Here is a 22,553-nt window from a genome sequence, read left to right as displayed (position 1 = left end):
GTTTCTGGTTGTTTTGTTCTTGATAATTAAACTTTCCTTTATCTTAAAAGACCGTTGGCAATACTTTTTTGGCAGCTGTTCTACACCTTTCGAAAACATTTCATAATTCTGCCAAAACAAACTGCTTTGAAGTCAAGATTTTGTTTTAATTTTTTGTTAATTTGTTTTGCAGACAGCGTACTCTCATTAGTGTGTGCACAAGATCAAATTAATTTTCCAACATCAGTGCTCTAAAACCCTGAGTCTCTGGTTGAAATAGGAGAAATTAATATATTCATTAATGAGGTTTTCATGAAGCGAATTTGTATATTAGTTTTTCAGACTTTTAAATTGTAGGTCCTGGCCAATATGCTGGGACGTGTTCATGTAAAATGCATTGACACGTAAGCCAGTGCTTGTTTGTTTTGTAACAAAAACAGAAATCGCTGGAGAAACTCAGCAGGTCTGGCAGCATCTGCGCAGAGCAAACAGATAACATTTCAATTACAGTGACCCTTCAGTAGTTTGTTGCTGTCAACATTTCTTAGAATTTGCATGGTACACTGGAGCGTAACCAGGTACAGGGTTCACACCATACTGCAGTGAGATATTGGAACTGGTGAGTGAAAGCTTGCTGAAATGGAAAACTTAAAGACCCACCCACTTTTTAAAGGAAGAGAAGTACGGTGCTAGAAAGGTTTACTGAGGGATTAGCAAAGTTTGGGAATGTACAGCTGAAGGTACTGCCATCAGTAATGCAGCCATGCACATTACATAGCATTCCACAGGGTGTGCAGCATAACAAATAGGCCATTTGACCCATTTAGTCCAGGCAGATATTTATGTACCCCCAAAGCCTTCTCCCATCTTGTCTAAATCTATTATTGTGAGCACTTATTCCTCTCTTTCATGGACTTGACTACTTTCCCGATGTATATATTGATGAGCTTTCAGCACGCCCAGCAGGAGTGAATTTGACACTCTCTTGTTCCTCACCAAGTGAAGATGTTTCTTCTGAATTCTCTCTCGAACTCTCCAAATCCAAGATGGTGCTGACACATTGTGACTCCTTGCAAGCTCCCTAGAGCAGGTCTAACTAACATTTCTTGAAACTGTTCTACTCCTAAGTCTTTTTGATCTGACCCTTGCTTACTATGACCTGCCTGTACTTCTTGGAGGGGGAAAAAAAACCTTTTCATGGTACGTGTGACAATAAATCAATCAATCCATCAATTGCTTGGTGACTGAGTCGCAGCAAGCATGAATCTCAGTTGGAGGAGTGAAGAGAGCTAAGGTTTGTAGAAATGAAAAGGCTGTAGGATCTTAATCTCAAGGCTGAGAAGGTTAAAATCAAGGCATTACCACACCGGGAACTAAGGTCAGTCAGCCTGCACACATGATGGGTGAATGGGATTTCATTCCTCGCATTCTGGTTTCAGCTAATTTTTTTTTTTAATCATTCATGGGATGTGGGAATTACTGGCTGGACCAGTATTCCTTGTCCATCCCTAATTGCCCAACGAGCAGTTGAGAATCCATCACATTGCTATGGGCCTGGAGGCATTTGTTGGCCAGACCAGGTAAGGATGACACATTTCCTTCTCTGAAGGATATTAAGTGAACCAGGGAGGGTTTTGACAGTGTTTATGTGGTCAGCTTTTGATTCCAGGTTTTTATCAAATTCAAATTTGACCCTCTGCCCTGGTGTGATTTGAACCCGTATCCTAAGGACATTGGCCTGGATTTCTGGATTACTCATCCAGTGACATTACCACTACACTACTGACTCCCCATTTTTGCTGAATTTGTAAACCCAGTCTGTTGTAAAAGAAAACATTGACTCCCTAAGAATCACTGTTGTTTCTAGTTTATCTTCAAATAAAAGACTGATTTTGTTTAAAAGTGAATGGAGACTCTTGGCAATTGCGCATATTGACAGTGAGAATTATTTTATTATAGTAGACGTAGTTTATTGAGTGCCACACTTCTCTGAAGCAGACTGTTGATGTAATTGGCATAGACTCACTATTTTCAGTCCATGAGGGATTGTTTTGCAGGATTCCTTAATGGAGAGTGCACGTGTGAGGACTTTGTGAACAGGACAATGATACTTTTGGTCACATTGACCATTGGCGTTTCAAAATTGGGATTGAGTGTGGTACTTGGAATGCATATAGGCTAATCTAGAGTGTGATAGAAGTAGCAATACTTTCCCATCATTGGTATGTTGTCAATCACTGGGGGTTTTGGTGCTAACTTGGAGCTTTGAGCTGATGGTATTGTGTGACAGCCTTTTGAGCCAGAAGCTGTGCAGTGTGTTAAGGGCTGGGATTGTTCCTTAGTGTCTATGGTGTGAATCCAACCTAGGTTTATCTGCATTGTTTCTCCAGCTCCACACTGTTATCTCAAACTCCAGCATCGGCAATTCTTGCTGTCTCTTTATCAGAAGATGGTTGCTTTACTTTGGTTGGGTGAAGTAAATTGAAGTGAAGCTATGATCACTTCATTTTGAGATAAGAACAGGAAATGATTGTCAGACCAGGTGCAATCAAATGGAAAGAGAATATTGGTGTTTTAGGTTGATGACCATCCATCCAAACAGAATCTTGAGCTGGGGTAATGTAGAAAGCCGTACCTAATATGTCACATTAAATTTGTTCTCAATCTGAGCTAAGAGGGATTTTGTGGAAACTTTCTACTCTTTATTCCCAATAACATGTTATCCCAACCTAGTGTTCAGAATTTTCAGCTGGATGCTTATGGAAGAACAAGGTAACTAGAATTGAGTGAAAAGATGCAATAGGTTTATTGGTGAAAAATTCATCATGCAAACATCTCTGGCTGTACCCTGTTGGCTGGAGCTTTTGATTGGCAAATATGTAGTTAACTGTGAATTATTGGCATTTTATACTTATGCTTTTAAATTGTAAATTGCACTTTAAGTAAATGAATGCACCCTGTTAAAATAGTCAGCTTGCTGTGATTCAGTTTTCAAAGATAAACAATAACAGTTGTAAATCATTTGATAACATTGGTTTGTGACCTGGGATGTTTCATGACCAGAACTAGGTTATTTATATAGTTGCCACAGTCCGTATTTTTGTGAGGGTTGAAGGTACAATTATTTATTTTCTTGACTGGAACTGTAGGAGAACGAAAAGAACCAGAGGCGAGAGAGATAATGGGAACTGTAGATGCTGGAGAATCCAAGATAACAAAGTGTGAAGCTGGATGCCCCTCTCTGATGAAGGGTTTAGGCCCAAAACGTCAGCTTTTGCACTCCTGAGATGCTGCTTGGCCTGCTGTGTTCATCCAGCTCCACACTTTGTTATCAGAGGTGAGAGAAGCAGTTTCTCGAACCAAATGTTCCCAATCTCATCACAGTAACTTCTCGTGGCACCGAATAGTTTTTGCCATTATTGACTTGTAGAGTTTTCCAAATATTTAATCAGTCTTTAGACCAAAAAAAGGCTTTTACTTATTTCTGGTGGATTTGTGTTTTAATTGCATCTGTTTGCATACTCATAGCTGAGTAAGAAGCTCTTTCAAAAAAAACAAAAGCCACCTTTGTTCCTTGCAATGCCAGCACCTGACCCAGTGACAAATGTGTGCACACACGCAGATGCACACACACACACGCGCGCGCGCGCAGGTGCACACGCTGTGCACACGTGCTGATGCATGCACATGCACCAATGCACGCACATGTGCAGACGCACACGCAGACACATTACCATTCAGCCAGTTCATGTTGCCGGTGAGTGAGGATGCTGTGCAAGTGGTAGTTCCAAATTGCTGTTCGTTTGATGTCCTTAGTCATTAAGCAAGTTGCATAAACTGGATGTAACGGCCCCTTGTGGCACAATGGTAGGGTCTGTCCATGTACACAGATCCTTGAAAGTTGCCACCCAGGTTGACAGGGCTGTTAAGAAGGCATACAGTGTTTTAGCTTTTATTAATAGAGGGATCGAGTTCCAGAACCAAGACCTTATGGTGAAGCTGTACAAAACTCTGGTGCGGCTGCACTTGGGGTATTGTGTACAGTTCTGGTCACCGCTTTATAAGAAGGATGTGGAAGCTTTGGAAAGGGTGCAGAGGAGATTTACTAGGATGTTGCCTGGTATGGAGGGAAGGTTGTACAAGGAAAGGCTGAGGGACTTGAAGATGTTTTCATTAGAGAGAAGAAGGTTGAGAGGTGACTTAATTGAGACATGTAAAATAATCAGAGGGTTAGATAGGGTGGATGGGGAGAGCCTTTTTCGTAGGATGGTGACGGCGAGCACGAGGGAGCATAGCTTTAAATTGAGGGCTGAAAGATATAGGACAGATGTCAGAGGTAGTTTCTTTACTCAGAGTAGTAAGGGAATGGAACGCTTTGCCTGCAACGGTAGTAGATTCGCCAACTTTAGGTACATTTAAGTCGTCATTGGATAAGCATATGGACGTACGTGGAATAGTGTAGGTTAGATGGGCTTGAGATCGGTATGACAGGTCGGCACAACATGGTGGGCCGAAGGGCCTGTACTGTGCTGTAATGTTCTATGTACCTCTGAGCCCAAAGACCTGGCTTCGAGCCCAAAGACCTGGCTTCAAGCCCCACCTGCTCCAGAGGCTTGGGGTAACGCCCAAGAACAAACTGATTTGAAGATATCGATAATCTGGCTGGTAAATGTTTGGAATTCTGGGAGCTGTGCAAGACACAGAATTTGACAGATTTCTGTTGATATGTGAAACAGTATGGAGGTAGTAGACTGTAAAAGGAATTGAAATGGATGATCTTACTGAATCGTGGAGCAGCACTGAGGGGTGGAGTAATGTGTGTGCTGATTTGCAAGTTCTCGCAAGTGATTGCTGCACTGTAGGCAGTTTGTATAAATCCATCCGGCTCTGATTTATCTTTTTTCTCCATCTCACCTTCAGCCCGTTACTGCACTTAGTTTCCCTGGTCTCGTGGTAATCCTATTGCAATCAGCAAGATTCCCTTAGATGGCTGATTGACCAGTTTTTGATTGTGTCAACAAAATGTCGAAACTTTTAACTAGTGTTGTGGAAACTTTACAGTTCACCAGAGCAAGAAAGCAGCACCATGGTTTTCATCTCAACAAAAGTCTTAGAGTCATACAGCTCAGAAACATATCCTTAAGTGTAACTCATCCAGGCTGACCATGTTTCCCAGACTAAACCAGTAACACTTGCCTGTGCTTGACCGCAGTGTAAACTGTAAAAGTGTTTTTTAGATTAGATTCCCTACAGTGTGGAAACAGGCCCTTCGGCCCAACAAGTCCACACCGCCCCTTGAAGCAGCCCACCCAGACTCATCCCCCTATAACCCACACATCCCTGAACACTATGAGCAATTTAGCATGGCAAATCCACCTAACCTGCACATCTTTGGACTGTGGGAGAAAACCGGAGCACCCGGAGGAAACCCACGCCGACAAGGGGAGAATGCGCAAACTCCATACAGACAGTCGCCCGAGGCAGGAATCGAACCCATGCCCCTGGTGCTGTGAGGCTGCAGTGCTAACCACTGAGCCACCGTGTTGCCACAAGTTAAACATTCCACAACAGATTTATAAATTAAATCTTGTGTATTGCACAGATTAATCCCTTGTAAGTTCCCTCTGCATCTGTCCTCCATGTGGCTTTCCCGATTCCTCCCATTGCATTCGGTTGGATTCCAGTATGGCTGCTATTGCTCTGTCAGTTGACAGACAATCTTGAGCAACTCTGGATTCAGAGGCCGCCCCTGCAGACTGTATTACCTCAGTCTGGATGTGGAAGCTGGCTGACGGGCAGCATTGTGGCAGCCAGGGGCTAGGATGCTGAACACCACCTTCCTGAGACAATGATGGTTTTGGCGCTATGGACACACACATAGCCACCGCCCCCACTGTGCCATGGCAGGCTGCTGCACAGACAATTCTGACGTCAGCAAGCTGACTTTGCACAACAGGTTTGTGTGAGCTTCCACTGAAGCACTGGTTGGCTGCTGCTAATGGCGCTGTAGAAGATGTCAGCGATCATCAATCGCTGAATCACGGTTAGGTGCACAAATGGAGATGGGTGCTACTTGGTACTGGAGTGAATGGGCTCCAGGTTTTGTGCTAAGTTGGTGTTACATTCTTCTATGCATTTTAATATTAACTATACCCTTTATGACAGAGCCCCTAATGTATCCTGTGCTTTGTTGTGCATTCCTGTGTAACCAATCTAACTCCTTTCAGACTCACAGAATTTTACAGGACAGAGGAGGCTGTTTGACCCATTGTGTCTGTAACAGCTCCCACAAGAACTACCAGCTAGTCCCATTCTCCAAACCTATCTTTGTAGCCCTTTTAAATTCATCCCTTTCAAGTATGTACATATCCAACTCTCTTTTGAAATCTAGTGTGGAATCAGTTTCCACTTTACTTAGGGAGTTGTTAGGATTTGGAAAGCACTGCCTGGGAAAGAGGTTTCTCTTCATCCCACTCCTAGCTCTCTTGCTGATAATCCGAAATTGTGAAAACCACCCCCCCTCCATCCCACCCCTGTTACCGTCCAACTAGTGGAAACAAAATTTCCTCCTTTACCCCGTCAAAATTGTTCATCACTTTGAGCACCTCAAGAAGGTCACTTTAGTCTTCTCTGCTCCAAGGAAAACAAGCAAAATTGAAGTAAGCTCCAGACCAAGAACTGGAAAATTAGAGATAACAAAATGTGGAGCTGGATGAACACAGCAGGCCAAGCAGCATCTCAGGAGCACAAAAACTGACGTTTCGGTCCTAGACCATCAGCTTTTGTGCTCCTGAGATGCTGCTTCGCCTGCTGTGTTCATCCAGCTCCACACTTTGTTATCTTGGATTCTCCAGCATCTGCAGTTCCCATTATCACTGGAAAAGTAGATTCGGCTGCCACTAACCATGAATATCCTGGGCTGTGAGCTTTCTGTTTGTGTCTCTTCTGTGTGACCTCTATCCAACAGACACTTGCACTCTCTCTTGTCTGGCTGGGTCCACACATCCTTGATGTCTCACTACCTGCAGATTGCATCGACAGTCTATTCCTTGGAAACTTCCCAGTTACTTCCTGCAACAACACCTCCTCCCCCATGACGTTTTGTTGGTCACGTTTGTAGAAACCCGGCCAGGATCTCCTAACATTCATTGCAAGTAATGGCGTAAGGAGTTTTTCAAAAGAAGTCACAGTGCGAAGTATTAACCCAAATCTCTCCACTTGATCTACTAGCAGTGAATAAGATACCCCTAGAACATAGTCTTTCCTTTAGTCATGGGATATGGACTGCACTGGCAAGAACAAAATTCCATTGCTCTCACAGATGGAATCCTTGACTGTTTCATTATAGATGGTTTCTGGAATGATAATAGTTCTGCAGGGACTGCACGCCTTAACCCTGTTCTATTCCCAACAATCTTGCTAGCAATGCTTTCTTTCGTTTTTACATGCAGTTGGGAGGCAATGACCTAGAGGTATTATCACTGGATTGTTAATCCAGTTACTCGGTTAATGTTCTGGGGACCAGGGTTCAAATCCGGTCAGGGCAGATAGTGGAATTTGAAATCAATTTTTAAAAAATCTGGAATGAGGAGTCTAATGATGATCATGAATCAATTGTCAGGAAAAACCCATCTGGTCCTTTAGGGAAGGAAACTGCCATCCTTATCTGGTCTGAGCTACCTGTAACTCCAGACCCACAGCAATGTGGTTGATGCTGAACTGTCCTCTGGGCAATTAGGGATGGGCAATAAATGCTGTCCTGACCAGAGATGTCCTCATCCCGGGAAAGTTTGTTTTACAGAGGGGAAAGCCTCCAGTTCCTGCATTTCCCCCCCACCACCCATCTTACATCTACACGCACGCACTGAGAACCACATGTACAGAAGAAAGCATTTAAAGATGTTGGCAAACACAGTGCTCAAAATACTCAGCAGGTCAGGGCAACATCTTTGGGAAGAGACGGATTTGGATGAATGTTTAAGGTCAATGGGCTGTTGTCGGATGTGCATGATTTCCTGTAGACATGGGTCAAGCCAGTTTACTCAACCCTATGCCCCCAGAGCATCTTGCACATCCTGAATGATATGCCAGTTTGTTGGTCTTTGAATGAATCGCGGTGAATGATTTGATACATCAAGCACCAGGTAAGTTGTAAACTCAGCCAACTTTATTTTAATAGGAATCCTTAATCCAAAGTGGGGGCTGCAACAATCAACCCAATTATAGTGATATATGGAGAGCACATTGACCTTTTCAAGTCACTTAACGAGTAGTGTGGAATGGAGTTTGTTGCAAAAAGTATTTATTCTTGGGTTCATTTCAGCTGTAACCAGTCCATGTTTTGAGGGCCCTTTTGTGGAAGTTGAGCCTTTTTCCAGGTTATCGATTGTTGATTCCTGCCCAGCCAAGTAGGGCCAGTTGTTTGCAGTCTGGTGGTGGTGATCAGTAATGTACGTGTTTATTAGCTGGACAACCACTAACGAGCTCACTAGTTGGCCACAGTTAAAAGATGGATTGGACCAAGTTCAAGCGATTTCATGGCAAAAAGAATATTGCAAAACAGGTTCCTGAAAGAATTTTTGCATGTGTGCGCCTTTGTCACAATTGACTTGTGAAACCATATACTGATCCACAGAGGAATGTGCCTTTGTCTTTGAATCTGCAGTGTGTCATCGTGTTGTTGCTTTAAAAAAAAAATGAAAATGCTTCTGATTTATAGTTCCCAGACCATAGATGACAGTCCTGGGGGCTCTCAAAGCTGTCTATTTGTGGAATGTTTTGCAAGCCTACATAATATGAACCTACTGTTGCGAAATGGTTCCATTATACCAGATGTGGGCTGTGATTAGCATAAAATGTATTTGTATTTCAATGCACACTTTTAATTGAGGAAATGTCTCTGTTTTATTCAGTAAAGAATGGGCTAGCACATGTTAATTGAGGTATTAGTGTGCTCCAATCTATGTTAAAGCAGAGTGCTAAAATGCAGCCTTTAGTTGTAAGACCTCAGTAGGCAACACTGCTATTAGATTATAGGAATATGTGCCTATTCTACTCTAACCTCTGATTTGCAAGTTAACTCAAGTATTTTACCTTTTGTGAACATCTGCATCCAGTGGAATTTTGCTTTAAATATAGCACCTGATAGATGCCACGTGAATTATTTTAAAAGTATTTAAAGCTTTTGCAATCACAGGTTATTATTTTTGAGGAATCCACTTGGAAATCAACCTGACAGCTGTGAGGGTGGGTTGGAGTGCTGAAGGGAGGTAATATTGTCAATAGCACGGATGCCTGATGGTGCACCATGTTTTGTGTAGAGCGGATTGGGCAAAATATGAAGTACAATTTGACTTCGCACATTAGCAGCTGTTGTGGTACTGTGAAGCACTTTTGGGCCTTTTCACTATGTTAAAGGTGCTATATAGACATACATTGTTGTTGAATTCAGCCGTCTGCAATTAACATACCCTACACCCAATTCAAATTGGTTCTGAGGCCCAGTGGAGCGTGCTACCCCCAACCTTTCCTGTTGTCATAATCTGTCCACTGTGATCATTTTACCTGTACCTGATCGCGAGTTTCTCACTGTCGACAATAGGTGCTGGAGAAGGCCATTCAGCCCTTCCAGCCAGCACCACCATTCATTATGATCATGGCTGATCATCCACAATCAGTATCCTGTTCCTGCCTTATCCCCATAACCTTTGATTCCTCTATCTTTAAGAGCTCTATCCATCTCTTTCTTTTCCAGAGAGTTGGCCTCCACTGGCTTCTGGGGCAGAGCATTCCATTTACCCGCCACTCTCTGGGTGAAGAAGTTTTTCCTCAACTCTGTTTTAAATGGCCTACCCCTTATTTTTAAACTGTGTCCTCTGGTTCTGGACTCCCCCATCAACGGAAACATGCTTTTGATATTGAAACAATATTTTGATTTGATTTATTATTGTCAAGGTGCAATGAATTGTTATGCATGCAGTAAGGCAGATCATACCATATAAAGTGCATTAAGGTAATAGGACAGGTTGAGGAGCAGAGAAGAGGCACAAACAGCGAGATCAACATTAGATTTGAAATTTGAGGAGTCAATTTAGAAGTCCAATAACAGCAGGGAAGAATCTGTTCTTGACCCTATTGGTATGTGTGTTTAAACTTTTTTGTACCCCCTGCCTGACAGAAGCGATTATAACAAGGTTGGGAGGGGCCTTTGATGTAGGCTCCTTCGCAAAGCAGCGAGAAGTGTAGATGGAGCCAATGGATCGAAGGTTGGCTTGCATGAACCATTGATAACGGCCTGTGACATGCTCCCCAATAAAACGTGCCGCTCTTCAGCAGCTTTTAATTGCTTCCAAGTGGCTGTGCAAGTAAAATTGAGTAGTGCTGTAATCTTTTTGTAATCCATGTCACATTATGCTTCAGTCATTAAAAAAAGAGGGTGAGGTATAATGCCCTTTGTAATATGCTGGATATTTTAATTCCATTAAAACCTGACTCATTCAAATTGAATTGACTCAGGTACTTCCATAACTATAAACTAGTTTCAAATGAGGCCACAAAAAAATCCGTTACGAGATCTTGTGTACAAAGTGGATTCAAACTCCAGGAAGGGAGGGAGAACCAGGAGAGAGGACACATGAGGGAGAACCAGGTGAAAAAGACAGAGAGAGAGACTAATGACAGACTTTTTGAAGTGCTTTTGATATAAGCATCCTGTTTGTCATCAAGTACCTCAGAGTTAAGATGTGCAATAAATGTTTATTTTCCAATTAATTGTGAAGGAGATGAGGAAAGTTTGTATTTATATAGTGCCTTTGTCCTTCTCAAGGTATCCCAAATTGCATTACATCCCTCTAAATGCTTTTGGAAGTGACTTATTGTTGTAATGTAGGAAATATAGCAACCAACTTGTGCAATTATTGTTGTGTTCAGCTCATCTGGAGAGTTGGCCACCTCATAAAGCTCCTCTGCTCACAGTTTACGTGGGAAGATAAAGCTTAGACATTTTTCTTAAGCTAGACCTCGATAAAATAGAACTGTTGGTGATTAAACAGTGTTCCTTGGTCTGTGATTATTTAAAGTTTGCGCTGACCTACAAAATTCCATTTCATTTTAATTCTATTAAGTGATTGAAGATTATCTGGGGAATTAAAAAGCTTGATTAGTTGCTGGCTGTTGGTATTTTTTTCAACTCATTTATGGGATGTGGGTGTCACTGGCAAGGCCAGAATTTAATGCCCATTTGCAATTGCCTTTGAACTGAGCACTTGCGAGGTCACATCAGAGGGCACCTTAAGAGGCAGCCATGTTGCTGTGGATCTACAGTCTCTTTCAGACCAGACCAGACCAGGTAAGGTTAGCAGATGTTGTTTCCTAACAAATTAGCAAACCAGGTGGGTTTATATTACAGTTATCAGTTTCACAGTTACTGAGACTAGCTTTTTTTTAATGAATTGAACTTTTTAAATGTATTAAAATTGCAGTGGCTGAGACGGAATCCAGAACTTTCCTTCAAACGGTTTCTTCATGTTTTGCAGGTATATGTCGGGCGAATCGATCAACTCTTTCTGCAGTGACGGTGCTCTTCCACCCAGTGTTTCAAGTTTGGCCACCTCGTTCATTCCCATCCCTCCTAGTATTCCACAACTGGCAAGACAGCAACTATGTCGGACAACAAGACGTAATTCTCCCTGCTCACTTCCTGGTCGCCTAAACCGAGCCCTGTCACTGGGCACCATCCCATCCCTGACAAAGACAGGTCAGTGACTGTTTGGAAATTATACTGGGGAGAACTTAAAGCACTTTTTTTTTCTCATGATCAGTGCGGTTGGTATTCAGCCCTGTTGTGGCAGTACGCGCAGGCTTCCTTTTTCCTGACAATGTAGTCCAAAGAAATGTCAGGCTCTGGATTCACTCTCTTGGTACACTTTCACCTTCTGTTGTGTTTCATTTAGACTTTATTAATTTCCACATCCAATTCAAACATTATGAGCATTGATTTTGTAGCTGCCTTGGCACCCTCCCTCCTGTCATTTTCTCGCTCTCGCGCTCCCGCTCTCTCTCTCGCTCCCGGTTCTCCCTCCCTTTCAATAGGTTTGAATCCATTTTGTCAGTTCATGCTTGCATGTCCTCATTTGTGTTGTATCAATATGAACGCTGAGAGAGCAAAGAGTGGGTCTTTTAAAATGATCATTTTAATTCACTAACTTATAATTTGCCAAATTTTCCAAAGTTTAAAAATGTACACAGCAGATCAGTAAGAGGTAACTTGATGTGCCTGGGTTAAAAATACTGCATGACAAAGTTGCACAAAATGTTAAGGTTTTTTTTTAACAGATCAGTTTGTGAATAAAACTGCTTTATGTTCTTACAAGAGATCTGTGTGCTGCTCACGAGGCAGCATTTATTGCCCATCCGTGATTGCCCAGAGGGCTGTTAAGAGTCAACCACATTGCTGTGGGTCTGGAGTCGCATGTAGGTTAGACCATGTAAAGATGGCAGTTTCCTTCCCTAAAGGGCATCAGTGAACCAGATGGGTCTTTGTCAAATGTTGTAATGGTTATATGGCCACCATTAGGAAAGCTTTATTTGTTGATTTGCTTTTTAATTAATTTAATCCGGCTAACTCCCATGGTGGGATTTGAACCAGGTCCAAGAACATTAGCTTAGGGTTTTAATTCAGTGACCTCACCACTATGCTATCACATCCCTTTATTATTCCCATCACCAGCTCTCCATTTACGGTATTCATGTTACAAGAAATCTGAATAATGCTGCCCTCTCAAATACAGTTAGGGATTGGTAACTGCTTGGATCCTCGGAATATATTTATTTTAAAAAATGCCATGGACCTCACAGTGGTGGACCAGTGGTCCATGAATCTAACAGCTGGGGTCCATAACATCTGGAATGAAAGCAAGTTTCTGTAATGGTGACTATATTAGTTACTGCACTGTTGTTAAAAATGCAACGTGTTCACTAATGTCCATTTGGAAATGAAAACGGCTGTCCCTACCTCACCTGGTATAGATGTGACTCCAGGCCAACAACTTCGGTCTTTACTGGCCTGGGAAATGGTTGAGCATTGCACTGTTTTGATTTTATTCAAGAAGGCAGCTTGCCATCACCTCCTAAAGCTTTTTCAACAATGTGATGAGTGTTATTTACTCCTTGGCCAATCTACATCCTTGGCACAGAAAATTAACTATTACAAATGTGGAATCTCATTTCCTTCAGACTTCAATTACTGGAGATTTGTGAAGCAAGATTTGAAATTAGTAGCAGTTTCTACTTTTCCTTTCTTTTACTTTCACTGCAATCAGGGATGGGCTGTCAATATTGATCTTGTTAGTGACGGCTACATTCTGTGCCTGAATGTTATATGGAGAAAAAGAATGTAGATGATGAGGTGTGTAGTAGATGTTTGCACTGCCTTATCTGTGCACATGAAATGAGGGGAGCTACAAGACATTGGGTAAGTGCAGAGGGTAGCTCTGATGTCTCATTCTTTCAGACAGCCCAGGAACAACGACTCTAGATGTCTCCTCCTGTACTGTATTGTTGTTTTTGTATTCAGTGGGGAGCAACACCAAAGTTTTGTGCTCATCTTTAATTGCTGTTGAGATGATTGTGTGAACCACCATCTTGAACGACTGCAGTCCACTCTCAGTGGTTAGAGAGGGATCCATTTTGATCCATTGACAATGAAGGAGCAGTGATAAACTTCCAGATCAGGATGGAGATTGGCTTGGTGAGCAATTTGCAGGTGCTGGCATTCCCATGTATCTGCTGCCCTCCTGCTGGAAAGTTTTATATCTGCAAATTTGGAAGGTGAGTGAGTTGATGCATTTTTTTTAAGATGAATCAGACTGCCACCATTGTTTAGCTGATGCAGTTATAAATGTTTAACAAGGTGAATGCAATCCCATTCAAGTGGTTGCTTGGTCCTGGTTGGTGTCAAGCTTCTTGAGTGTTGTTAGAGCTGTACTCATCCAGATAATTGTGGCATATTCCATTGCACTCCTGGCTTGTGCCTTGTGGATGTGCACAGGTTTTGGGGAGACACTTGCTGTGCAGTTCCCAGCTTTTTAACCTGCTGTTATAGCCACAGAGTTTGTGGTCAGTCCAGTTATGTTTCCGATCAGTGGGCAATTTGGCAACGATAATGCCATTTGAATGTCAAGGAGAGACGGTTGGAATCCTTCTTGTTGATGACCATCATCAACAGCACACGTGTAACATAAATGCTGCTTGTCACTTATCAGCCCAAATCTGGATTGTTGTCCAGGTCTTTGTGCTGGAGGCGGTGCTGCTTTTTTAAGAAATCACTACAACCAGGGTCAAGGTGGGGGAATGCACAACAGGGAGTATGTGGCATTTGTTCTGTTTTGTATTCTTTGTCCTGCTGTGCCAAGTAAAAAGGTTCACAATTGTATGAAAGACTTTGCAATCTTCTATCCCAACCCAGCATTCTCATACCCTCAATTTGTTCTACCTGCAGACTTGCTTCAGCATCTTTCATTAATAATTGGAATTAGACACCATATGACAATTTTCCACATGTTATCACAGGGTATTACAGTGGCTTTGTGGTTAGCACTGCTGCCTCACAGTGCCGGATCCCCAGGTTCAATTCCAGCCTTAGGTTACAGTCTGTGTGACTGTCTGACCCTGAGCGTATCCCTATTCCCATCCCTGTGTCTGCGTGGGTTTCCTGTGGGTGCTCCAGTTTCTTTCAGCAGTCACAAAGATGTGTGCATTTGTTGGATTGGCCATGGGAAATGGCCCATAGTGTCCAGGAATGTGCAGGCGAGGTGGGCCAGCTGTGGGAAATGCAGGGTTTATGGGCTGGGTCTGGATGGAATACTGTACAGAGGGTTGAAGTGGACTTGATGGGCCGATCGGCCGCTTTCTATCCTGTAAGGATTCTATTTTCAATTTTTCGCTTAATCTGCAAAATACTCTCATTCTCTCTCCCGCTGTCCCTGCCATAACCCATGACCAGCCCTCAAATGAAGTTTTTAAAAATTGTTTTGTTTAAAACAGGATTTCACTTTTACCCATGTTTTTGTAGTGTGTTTGATATTTGTTTCTATTTGTAATGTTACTGCGTGTAATGCAATCTGCCTGAGGTTTGTTACTCTATATAGAGTCATATAGCATGGAAACCTTTCGGTCCAACTAGTCCGTGCCAAATATAATCCCAAGCTAAACTAGTCCCACCTGCCTGCTCCTGGTCCATATCCCTCCAAACCTTTCCTATTCATGTATCTATCCAAATGACTTTTAACTATTGTAATTGTACCAACATCCACCACTTCCTCAGGAAGCTCATTTCACATGCGAGCCACCCTCTGTTTAAAAAAAAATTGACTCTTGCGTGTTTTTTAAAACTCTCTCCTCTCGCCTTTAAAAATGTGCCCTCTAGTCTTGAAATTCCCACCTTAGGCAAAAGACAACTACCATTAACTCTATCGATACCCCTCATTATTGTATAAACTTCTTTCAGGTCGCCTGTCAGCTTGCTTTGCTCCATTGGGAAAAGCCTCAGCCTTTCTTTATAACTCAAACCTTCCATACCCAGCAACGTCCAAATCTCTTCTGAACCCTCTCCTGCTGAATAATATCCTTCCTATATCAGGGCGACCAGAACTAAACAGATAAATAGAAAGCGGGACATAACACCAGCGCTTCGTCGGAGGCTCACTGATGATGTTACCTAGAATGGTGACAAAACGTGAAGCTAACTTTACAGAATTATGTACCTGCACCCCTAAGCCCCTCTGTTCTACGACACTACCTAAGGCTGTACCCTTGCTTGTTGTAGCAAAATGAAATACCTCGCATTTTTCCAGATTGGACTCTATCTGCCATTTCTCAGCCCATTGAGCCATTTGATCAAGATCCCTTTGTAATCTTCGAAAACCTTACTCCCTGTCTACAATGCCACCAGGTAGTGTCATCTGCAAACTTTCTCACCGTGCCTTCTGTATTCTCATCTAAATCATTTATTTAAATGACAAACAAAAGAGGACCCAGGACCGATCCCTGTGGAACACTGCTGGTCACAGGCCTCCAGTGTTTTTGTTTCATTACTTTTTAAAATTAGTACTTTGCAAATCCTCCATAGGAAAAATAAGATGAAATATAACAACTGTAAATGGTAATTATGCCAAATCTCAGAACTTGCTCCAAACAAACAGCAATTATAAAAGCTATATTAAAATAAAGAAAGCACTTTGAGATGACAGTTTAGGTTTAAGAAATAAGTAAGAGATTAATTCAAAGCACTATGTCTGGCACTGAAGGAATTCCCTTTAACATGTTGGACATCTTAATCTCTGGTGTTTTTTTTCTTAGTGTGTTCTAAGTCTGCATTGTCAGGCTGTGCTACTTATTGGCCATGTGACATTCAAATTTCACAGACTAAAGTTTTAGACCAAGGACGTTGGGGGTGGGGGAGGTTAACTTGTTACTTTAGTAACATTTTGGTGGGACTAAATTCAAGCTTCAATCATCGCCTCGCAATCAGAGAGTTCCCAGGTCACAGACTGTCCCCAAGAGCCACGAGAATGGGGCCAGAACAGAATGCAGCCGCCTTCAGTTCTGTGCCACTCTCTGACTCTGTCAGGCCAGTTTAGACCAGGATGAGCTTTATGTCAATGATGAACTGGTCAAAAGCACAAAGAATTTTGGCTAGAAGTTGGAGGTCAACTCGCCTGTGAGATCAGCAATGTGCAACTCTTCATATAAATGGTGGCTGAATGCTTTCACAATTCTCTTTGCAGCTTTAAGGAAGTAGGGAATGCTAGACAACATAGCAGTGAAAATTGCTGCTGTCCAATGGTTGTAGTTGTACCTGAGCTAGTTAGGGTGTGTTTGTGTAGTGCCTTTAATATACTTGAACATCCCATGGTGAGAGTCGAGAATAAAATTGGACTGTGAGCCATGTGAGGGTCTATTAGACCACGTGGTCAAAACCTTGGCCAAAAGAGTGCGTTTTCATAGAACATAGAACTGTACAGCACAGTATAGACTCTTCAACCCACGAAGTTGTGCTGAACTTTTACCCTAAACCTAAGGTCTATCTCACCTTCACCCCTACCTTATAAAGACCGGCTTATCAGAGAGGAGAGAAAAAGATCATCAGTAATGATGAGAGACACATGTCCAGAATGCAGGGATGAGGCAGCTGACAATACAGTTGCCATTGATAGAACAGTTTAAGTTATAAATTAAAGTTGATGAATGATATACTGGCATTGGAGACAACCCAGAGAAAGTTCTCGAGGTTCATCCTGGTTGTGAAGGGATCATCTTATCAGGTGAGGTGGAGTGGGGTGTATCTGTGCTCATTGAAGGTTAGAAGAAAGAGGTGATATTATTGAAAGATGCAAGATTCTTAGGGGACTTGGCAGAGTAGATGTGGAAAGGTTTTGTCCCCTTGAGGGAGAGTCCAGGAGTAGTAATCTCAGAGACATAATCTCAGAATAGGGTGGTCACACATTTAAACAGAGACAAGGAATTTTTTTCTGAGGATTGTGAATCTGTGGAATTCTTTACCACAGAGGGCTGTCAGGGCTGGATCATAGGTAAATGGGACTCGGTGCAAGTAGCAGAAAGTGCTGGAGAAACTTGGCAGTATCTGCAGAGAGAGAAACGGCTAATGTTGCGAGTCTGATGTGACTTCCTCTAAGTATTAATTCTGTTTCTCCCTCCACACTTGCTGACAGACCTAGCACTTTGTTTTTATTTCAGATTTACAGCATCCGCAAAATTTTGCTTTTCTTACACGGGCAGCAGAGTTTCAAATTTGTGGAGGTCACAATGTGCGAGAACAGCACATTGGAAGAATCGAGACTAGAGGCAAATTGATATGACTGAGCTTTCAGTGGCGGCTAAGCAAAGGCAAGGGTGTTGGCTGATTTTATTGAGGTAGAAATAAACAGGGTTAGTGCTGGTGTGGATGGGTGGTAGGAATTGCACCTTTTGGTCAAACAGGTTAAGAACAGCCTGGCTTAGAGCCAGGAAGCTTCTAAGGAGAAAGATGGAATCGTGACTCAGTTTGGGACAGGGACACTGAATGATGACCTCTTCCCAAAATTAATTGGAGGCAGTTTTTACTCCTCCAGCTCTGGAGGCGAAGCAAGCAATTAACCAATTTCTAAACACGAAAGAAAGTTGCAAGAGGAATAACTAAAAAAGAGTGTAATAAGGTTGTAGACATACTCGGCAAGCTGGTGGGTTTAAAGGTGAAGTGGGTTGTGAGGCACGGTTCCAGAAGTTTTAGGGTGCTATCCTTGTTGGCGCGGTTAGTGTCGTGGGGTGCCTGTATTGCCCAATACATCAAGAAAGCTAATGCTCTACTAGCAGATACCGATGCCAACACCTGCCACAGATGGCAATAGACTGAACACCACAGTTGGAGAACCAGATTAAAAGAATCCTGAATAAATTACACACGTTAGGAGATATCAGCCAGACAGACTACCGAAAAATGAAGCCAGAGGGATCTAACACACCCCGCTTCTATGGACTCCCTTAGGTACAAAAGCCAGGGGCCCCCTTTAGACCCATTGTCTCATTACCAGGCACGCCAATATATAGACTAGCCAAAGAATGACACTGACAACTGAAATACCTACTTGACAACTCTACCCACTCCTCCCAGGAACTCCTCAACAATATCAAGCACACTAGGATAGAGGAGGACGAGATAATGGTATCCTTTGACATAATAGCACTATTTAGATTAGATTAGATTACATTCCCTACAGTGTGGAACATCCATAAATATCGACCTGGCCAAAGATTCAATTGCCACACTGCTGGATGAATCAGGAAGGCAGGCACCCCATGACACCGACGACATCAAGGACAGCGCGCTGAAGCTGCCAGGTCCGTGCCTCACAACCCAGTTTACCTTCAACGACTGTATATTCAAACAAATCAATGGAACACCAATGGAATCCCCAGTATCAGGACTGATTGTAGAAGCAGTAATGCAAAGGTTAGAACAGATAATGCTCCCAACTGTACAACCCAAATTCTGGGTCCGTTATGCCGATAACATCTTTGTGATTATTGAATGCACAAGACTAAAAGAAACCCACCAACACAAATAGTCACCCTCGCCAGAATAAAATTCACGAAAAGAGAAGAGAACAATAATTGACTATCCTTCTTAGACCTAATGGTAGAACGTAAGAACAATGGGATACTCCAGACCAGCGTATACAGAAAGACCACACATACAGTCCAGAAACCACCCCAACTCCCTTAAGCACATCTGCATCAGGACATTATCCAAACGAGCCACAGCCCACTGCAACAACCCAGAATTGTACAAAGCAGAACAGGAGCACTTACTATGGAGTTTTTGAAAGGAGTGGATACCCAAAAAGCACAATCCACCATTATCTCTGTGACAGACCACAGCAAGAAGGCAGAATGTGACTAGACACACTAGTCACCCTACCGTACATCAGAAAGATTTCAGAGATGACCACAAGACTACTCAGATCCCTGGGTATTGGGGTAGCTCTCAAACCAATCACCCTGAGACAGCTACTGACAAACATAAAGGATCCCATTCCCCACAAATAAAACTGGGATAATATACAAAGTACCACACAAGGACTGAGAAGCACTACATAGGCCAAACCGGAAGAAAACTGACAACACGGATACACCAATACCAAGTAGCCACCAAGAGACATGACCAAGTCTCACTGGGCTCAGTACACACAAAGAAGGACATGAATTCAACTGGGACAACTCATCCATAATAGCACGAGCCAAACAAGCACACCAGGGAATTCCTGGAGGCCTGATATTTCAACTAAAACTTCATCAACAAATGCATTGAACTGTGCCCGATATACAAACCACTGAAAAACAGAACGGGGAGTTAACCAACCACCCCAGCAAGCTGAGGCAAGTAAATAACAGAACATCAACACTTCACCGGAGGCACACTGACCATGTTACCCAGCAGGGTGGCAAAACGTTTGCAACCAAACCCACCAGATTGGCGAGCAAGTCTACAACCTCATCCACAACCCGAGCTACAAACCTTCTCAAAAACTTTAAATGGAGTACCATCAACGCAAGTGTGGAAACTGACATCTCAATTTTAGGTGCTGCTTCTGAGGCAAAGCAATAGCTGAAGCTGTGTACCCCGAGGGTAGATAGACCTTTGGGAGTGGGCGAGTGTCACTTATCGTGTAATGGGTATTGCCCATGAGAAACTGAAGCATCCTGCCAGGCAGGATGCGGCCTCCACTAGGAGACAAGAGAGGCTTGGTCTCCATTGAAGGGAGATGTATGATAGTGGCATTTAAACTATTGAAAGGTTTTGATCAGTTTAGTGAAGAGAAACTGTTTCCACTGGCTGCAGTCTCAGTAATCAAGCGATAATTTGGGCAATTTTGTTTTTTGCCCATTCTGTGTTCTCCTATTATCCAGACGAATGACTTCAGCTCATATATTCTTTCAACTGTCTAATGTTTTGAGTGTAGAGAAATAACTGATTTAATTAGTAGGACGAGATATTGTCCCTCAAAAATTATCAAAGAGTTGATCTTTACAATGACATAACTTACTGGAAACTGAGCCGCACTATTCCCAAAGTTGTCTTGTTAAAAAGATTAATCAAATTGTCAAAAGTCTCTAATTTACCTGACAAACTCCAGTTAAAAGAAACCATTTACCAGGTTTCTGTACTTTTCAAGCAAACAACTGTTTGTTGCAAACTGTCTCTAACTGACTGCTGGAATGAAACACAAATTGTTAACGTATTATTTTCTATAATTTATCTTTGCCCCTCTTAAGAGGTTCCCATATGCATACAAACAAATGCGCAAAGATGCAAAACAGACGCAATTATTATGGGTGGGGAAGGAGCAAACGGTCAGTGAAGCACAGTTCTGGCAGCAGTCCACATGAGGGTGATGTTTTCCTTTCACGTCATTTTGACTCTTTGAGGACATGAAGTTGTGGAAACACCAATTCTCACTCGCATTCACCAGTTAAGGATCCACCTTCCAGTGTCTCTGACTGTTCCCTTTTTCCCTTTGCAGACTGAGAGAATGAATAGCTTAGCTACTCCGGTAGAGATAATAAGAATTGCTGATGCTCGAGTCAGTGATAACGCAGTGTGGAGTTGGAGGAGCACAGCAGGCCAGGCAGCATCTGAGGAGCAGGAAAGCTGAAGTCTTGGGTCGGGACCCTTCTCCAGAAAATAGCTGCTCCAGTATTTACCGTGACTTATTCAGTCTCAGACAGAGATGCTGTCTCTTTGGCAGGCTGGATGTTTCTGCTATATTATCCAAACAGACAATAACAACATTTTAAAAGGCACCTCGATGGGTACATGAACAGGAAGGCTTTAGAGGGATCTGGGCTAAATGCTGGCGAATGCAACTAGATTAATTTAGGATATGTGTCTGCATGAACAGGCTGGACTGAAGCGTCTGTTTCTGTGCTGGATATCTCTATGACCGAAACTGTAGCCACTCGCCCAGGAATCAGTCAAGAAGTTGTTACTGTGTGAGTCCTCCTGGATATGCACAACCGGTTGAAAATTCAATCAAAGGTTTGTCACTGAGCAAAACTACCCCTGGACACACACCCATGGAGCCAAGGTGTCTGTCATCATTGTTAAATAGGACAAAGTTGTACTTAAATGCACAAGGGGTCCTGGTGACACTCTCGTTCTCTCTGCCCATCTCTCTCTCTCTCTTATGCCACGTCAGCTTCTGCATTCCTTCAATTTGATGCTGTATCATTTCCCATTTTTAAGTCCCAGTCCAAAAAAGGAGTCTCTACAGTCATGTGTTTAGCAAAGAATCCTGATTTCTGATTGCTAAAGGGCAGAATGTAGTTTTTCTATCAAGGGCTGTGTGACTTGAGACATAGTGTACAAATAGAGGTTCACAGTTTTGAATTTATCTCAGATTCTTGGCAGTTTTTCCTCAGGCTGTAGAGGTGTGAGGTGGGGGAGATGTGATGGTTTCAGTATGTGTGACGCCGCATGGGCCCCAGCTATGCCTGCCTCTTTGTAGGTTACGTGGAACAGTCCCTCTTCCGCACCTACATAGGCCCCAAACCCCACCTCTTCCTCCGGTACATTGATGACTGTATCGGCGCCGCCTCTTGCTCCCCAGAGGAGCTCGAACAGTTCATCCACTTCACCAACACCTTCCACCCCAACCTTCAGTTCACCTGGGCCATCTCCCACACATCCCTCACCTTCCTGGACCTCTCAGTCTCCATCTCAGGCAACCAGCTTGTAACTGATGTCCATTTCAAGCCCACCGACTCCCACAGCTACCTAGAATACACCTCCTCCCACCCACCCTCCTGCAAAAATTCCATCCCCTATTCCCAATTCCTCCGCCTCCGCCGCATCTGCTCCCACAACAAGACATTCCACTCCCGCACATCCCAGATGTCCAAGTTCTTTAAGGACCGCAACTTTCCCCCCACGGTGATCGAGAACGCCCTTGACCGCGTCTCCCGCATTTCCCGCGACACATCCCTCACACCCCGCCCCCGCCACAACCGCCCCAAGAGGA

At 43.0% G+C, this 22,553-nt stretch overlaps 1 protein-coding gene across 2 annotated transcripts in view; it reads left to right on the top strand.

Moving 5' to 3' along the window:
• Window positions 1-22,553, top strand: part of tmem201 (transmembrane protein 201) — a 180,677-nt gene that overhangs the window by 82,328 nt on the left and 75,796 nt on the right. For both annotated transcript variants that reach the window (XM_059655594.1, XM_048561397.2), the window contains exon 7: window positions 11,514-11,734. In XM_059655594.1, coding sequence (XP_059511577.1) covers window positions 11,514-11,734 — 221 coding nt within the window. The remainder of the gene's footprint in view (window positions 1-11,513; window positions 11,735-22,553) is intronic.

The sequence above is a fragment of the Stegostoma tigrinum genome, chromosome 28 (assembly GCF_030684315.1).
Source record: "Stegostoma tigrinum isolate sSteTig4 chromosome 28, sSteTig4.hap1, whole genome shotgun sequence".
In the NCBI taxonomy this organism is placed as follows: domain Eukaryota; kingdom Metazoa; phylum Chordata; class Chondrichthyes; order Orectolobiformes; family Stegostomatidae; genus Stegostoma; species Stegostoma tigrinum.
The sequence above is the reverse complement of the archived record's forward strand: the minus strand, read 5'-3'. Positions and strand labels throughout refer to the sequence as shown.